Source organism: Phodopus roborovskii, unplaced genomic scaffold, assembly GCF_943737965.1.
Source record: "Phodopus roborovskii unplaced genomic scaffold, PHOROB, whole genome shotgun sequence".
Taxonomy (NCBI): domain Eukaryota; kingdom Metazoa; phylum Chordata; class Mammalia; order Rodentia; family Cricetidae; genus Phodopus; species Phodopus roborovskii.
The window spans coordinates 24627-28584 of NW_026126865.1; the positions used below are offsets into that span (position 1 = coordinate 24627).

The 3958-nt window shown below is 54.6% G+C and overlaps 1 protein-coding gene across 1 annotated transcript; it reads left to right on the top strand.

The window, feature by feature from the left end:
- Positions 1-817: 817 nt before the first annotated feature.
- LOC127214646 (probable bifunctional dTTP/UTP pyrophosphatase/methyltransferase protein) lies at positions 818-1692 on the top strand. The gene is made up of 4 exons (XM_051174975.1): positions 818-844; positions 904-1145; positions 1286-1510; positions 1647-1692. Exons 1-4 carry the CDS (start codon positions 818-820, stop codon positions 1690-1692), a joined length of 540 nt encoding a protein of 179 aa, XP_051030932.1.
- Positions 1693-3958: the final 2266 nt, after the last annotated feature.

The window sequence follows — 3958 nt, forward strand, 5'->3', positions numbered from 1 at the left end:
TCATTTATTCAGTCATTAATTCATTTACTCAGTCATTCACTCATTCATTCAGTCATTAATTCAATCATTCATTCATGTAGTCATTCATTCATTGATTCAGTCATTAATTAGTTCATTCAGTCATTCATTCACTCATTCAGTCAAAGGTCAGTCATTCATGAAGTAATTCAGTCATTTCAGTCATTCATTCATTAGCTCATTCATTCATTCATACATTCATTCATTTACTCATCCATTCAGTCATTAACTCATTAATTCATTGTACAATCATTCATTCATTCAATCACTTCCTGTGTGTGCTGGATGCGGGACTTGCGGTCCCTGAGGCTAAGGCTCTGACATAGACAGGCAGTAGGCAGGATTTCCTGTTTCCTTTTACCTACACTGTAGCCCATGGTCATCTTGAACCCCGCCGTCTTTTTGTACACCCAGGGGCAGGAAATAAGTCCCATCATCTCAGAGGAACCGGAATTGGTTGTCTCAAGCCGGAAGTGGACAATTTCTGGTCCCTCCCAGAACGGAAGTGAACCCCCCAGACCGGAAATGTGCGATCCTTTCAACATGGAGCTGGTTCCACTCACCAGGCTGCTGCAGGGGAAGTGGGTGGTGCTGGCGGTCCCAGGAGGCGGGACATCCTGTCCTCCATGGTGACTTCCAGGGGCAGGGCCTGCTCTGGGATTGTCAGCTGTGACTTTCAGGGGTGGGGCCTGCTGTGACTGACAGCACACCACCACCCCCCAGGGACTGCAGTTCGAAGTCGTACCCTCCCACTTCCAGCAGGCCCTGGAGAAGGCTGGGTTTCAGGCTCCGCCCGAATATGCCCTGGGAGACAGCAAAGCTGAAGGCTCTGTAGGTGGAGTCGTGGCTGCACAGGGTGAGGACGGCCCCATCCTTTCTGGTCAGGTGGTAGGCCCCACCCCTTCCTTTCGAGGCCCCGCCCACAAGCCTGCACCGCCCTCTGCTCTGCAGGACCTGCACACTCCTGATGTCATTATTGGAGCTGACACCCACTCCTTCTGGCCCTGCCCGCCCTGCCCCTCACTGACCCGGCCCCTTGGCGTCTGGCTCCGCCCACTGCAGGCCGTGGATGGCGTCATCCTGGAGAAGCCAAAGGACAAGGATGATGCCTACAGGATGCTGCGCAGGTGGGCGGGGCCTGAAGGGGCGAGGCAGACACACCCAGGGCAGAGTGGGCGGGGCCTCTGCATGGAGCTCGAGCCTCTGTCCACCACAGCCCCGCCCCTTGCCAACCACGCCCTGTCCCGCCTTCCCTGGCCCCGCCCAGGCTGAGTGGCCAGCAGCACAGTGTCATCACCAGTGTGGCCATCTTGAGGCCACTGTGGCGGAGGCAGCTTCAGGAGCCAAGTTCCACATGCCCAGAGGTCCCAGAGGCGGAAGGGGACCTAGAAGCAGAAGTGGAATTGTCACTGTTCCACGAAGAGACCCGTGTGACATTCTTGCGGCTATCAGAACCACTGCTGTGCGAATATGTGGAGAGCGGGGAGCCTCTGTGAGTGGGTGCGGGGTGGGGTGGGTGGGGCCAGGAAACCTGGAAGTGAGGCCTGAAAAGGAAGAGCTGTCCCCGGTGGGCGTGGGTGTGGCTGAGCATGGCACCTGGTGTGACCTCGTCCCTGCCTTGCACCCAGGGACAAGGCTGGCGCCTACGGGCTTCAGGGCGCGGCGGTGCCCTAGCAGAGCGCGTGGAAGGGGATTTCTTCAATGCTGTGGGGTTTCCACTCAACCGCTGCATGCGTGAGCTGGCTGCCATCTTCCCGGATGTGGGACCACACGTCCCTGTCAGCCAGCGTCCGGCCACACCCCAATAATGAGGATTGTAGATGGAGAGTGAGTATGTGAGTGACTGTCCGGGGCGGGAATTCTGGTGAGAGAGTGACTGAAGGGGCGGGACTTCTGGTGAGTTTGTGAAGCAGTGACCCATTTCCCATGATGCCCTTGGTGCATTGTGTTTGATTGACAGAGCAAGCTTCCCTCGAGTGCATCACTTCCCAGTTCTAGGGCACAGGACATGGGGTGAGGTGTGTGGAGGCAGGGTTAGGGGACAGGCCCACCAAGGGGAGTACACCTAAACTGCCCCTGTGGCCCCGCCCCTCCTGATGCCCCACCCTCACCATCTCCATGGGCCCTGCCCTTGCCCCCACTGGATCCTGCATGAGCAGCTTCACCATCAGATGCCTGTGATGGACATTTGATATCAGGAGCAGGGTCAGGGGAGGCCCCCACCCCCTGCCCGCACTCTGATTTGCATATTCAAGAGGTGCCTGGAGACTCAGAAGACATCAAGTACAGAAACTGCTGGGGTTAATTTGCATGGCCACACCTCCAAATGACCTAACCTGCATGTATTTGCAGGTCAAAGTCCCAAACAGATGGGAATACTTGCAATCATTTGCATAGCAAAAGCATGCAAAGCAGCATAAATTTGTATATCCGAAACTGGGGTTTGCTCATTTACATACTCAAATGTGAAGCCCCAATCAGACTTCCAGATTTTCAGGCATTGTGCTTATTTGCATAATCAAAATTACTAGTGCATTCTTTATGTAACAGTTTAGTAGCCTCATTTGCATATTTAAATGAGTGGCAGGTTTTTACTGCTAAGCATCAGGCCCCACCCCTTCAGCACTACCCTAGCTCACCTGTCCCCCACCACGAGGTCACAGTGTCCAAGGTCACAATCAGTGACCCTCTCCAGGCCCTGCCCTCAGCCACACCAGGCCCTTCCCCACTTTCTCTCTTAGGGTCCCCGAGGGCAGGGCCGGGGTCTGGGTATTACCTATGGTGCAGACAGGACTTGGTCCAGGCAGTGACATCACAGGAAATTGTGACTGTGAGCAGGAAGTGCCCTCCTTCCCTACCCTCACCATCTCCACCCCCAGCTGGGCATGGCAGGAGTCTCCTACCAAACTCTTAGGCTACCAAGCAGCAATGCTAGGACCAGAGGGCGGTGGCCATGGTGAGCAGGTTATAAGAGTAAAAACCCTGAGGATACTGAGTGTGGCCCCTGTGACATCACAGAACTCACCCCTCCAGGCCCTTGTGATGTCAGTCATCGCAGGCCCTGCCCTTCCAGCTGTCAATCACTACAGACCCCACCTCCTGCCTCTGGGCCATGAGGTCGGCTGAGGGTGTGATCTACAGGCTGACTGGGTTGGGCCATGTCAGCTATCTTCATAACGTTAGAGGGGCAGGCTGCAAGCCAAGGGCGGGACTTCCTGGCAAGGGAAACCTGGCAGTAGAGACTCAGGTCAATCATCAAGGGTGGGGCATGACATCTGCTTCCAGATCGCAGCCAAGGCTGACCTGAGCCAAGGCCATCAGGAACTTTTGTTACTGCTGTGGCTGGGACTGCATTTCCCAGCATCCTATGCGGCCGCGTACTGCTTCCCTGCCCAGAGACTTCTGGGTCTGGATGTTCATATCCAGGACTGCATTTCCTAGCATCCTGTGCAGTCGATTCCTGCCTTTATGCCCAGGGACTTCCGGTTTTCATCTGTACTGGCCAGGGACTGTAGTTCCCAACATGCTCTGCGGTGGCTTTCTGTTTTGCAGCAAAGAAACATCCAGTTTGTAGTCTTTGTAGGCCCAGGACTCCATTTCCCAGCATCCTCTGTGGCCACTTCCTGCTTCCCTGCCCAGGGACTTCTTATTTTCATCTTTGGCAGCCAAGGACTATATTTCCCAGCATGATTTGTGTCCGCGTTTCTATGAATGGACTTCCGGTTAAAAACTTTGGGGTCCAGAACTTCACTTCCCAGCATGCTGTGTGGCTGCTTCTTTCTTTTCTCCCCTTGACATTCTCTTCTGGACTTCAAGGCATGTGCTGGGCTTGTTTCGATCTTTTCAGTTCCTAAACATCTTCTGGTCTCTGAGGCTCCAGGACTCCATTTCCCAGCTTCCTGTGGTGCCGCTTCCTGTTTTTCAGTCCTGAAACTTCCAC

Excerpts from the sequence above, each read along its gene's own strand:
- LOC127214646 (XM_051174975.1), top strand. The coding sequence starts at position 818 with ATGCCCTGGGAGACAGCAAAGCTGAAG. Across the intron at positions 845-903 it reads GGGAGACAGCAAAGCTGAAG|GTGGTAGGCCCCACCCCTTC; the intron begins GCTCTGTAGGTG and ends CTTTCTGGTCAG. Across the intron at positions 1,146-1,285 it reads GCCTACAGGATGCTGCGCAG|GCTGAGTGGCCAGCAGCACA; the intron begins GTGGGCGGGGCC and ends GGCCCCGCCCAG.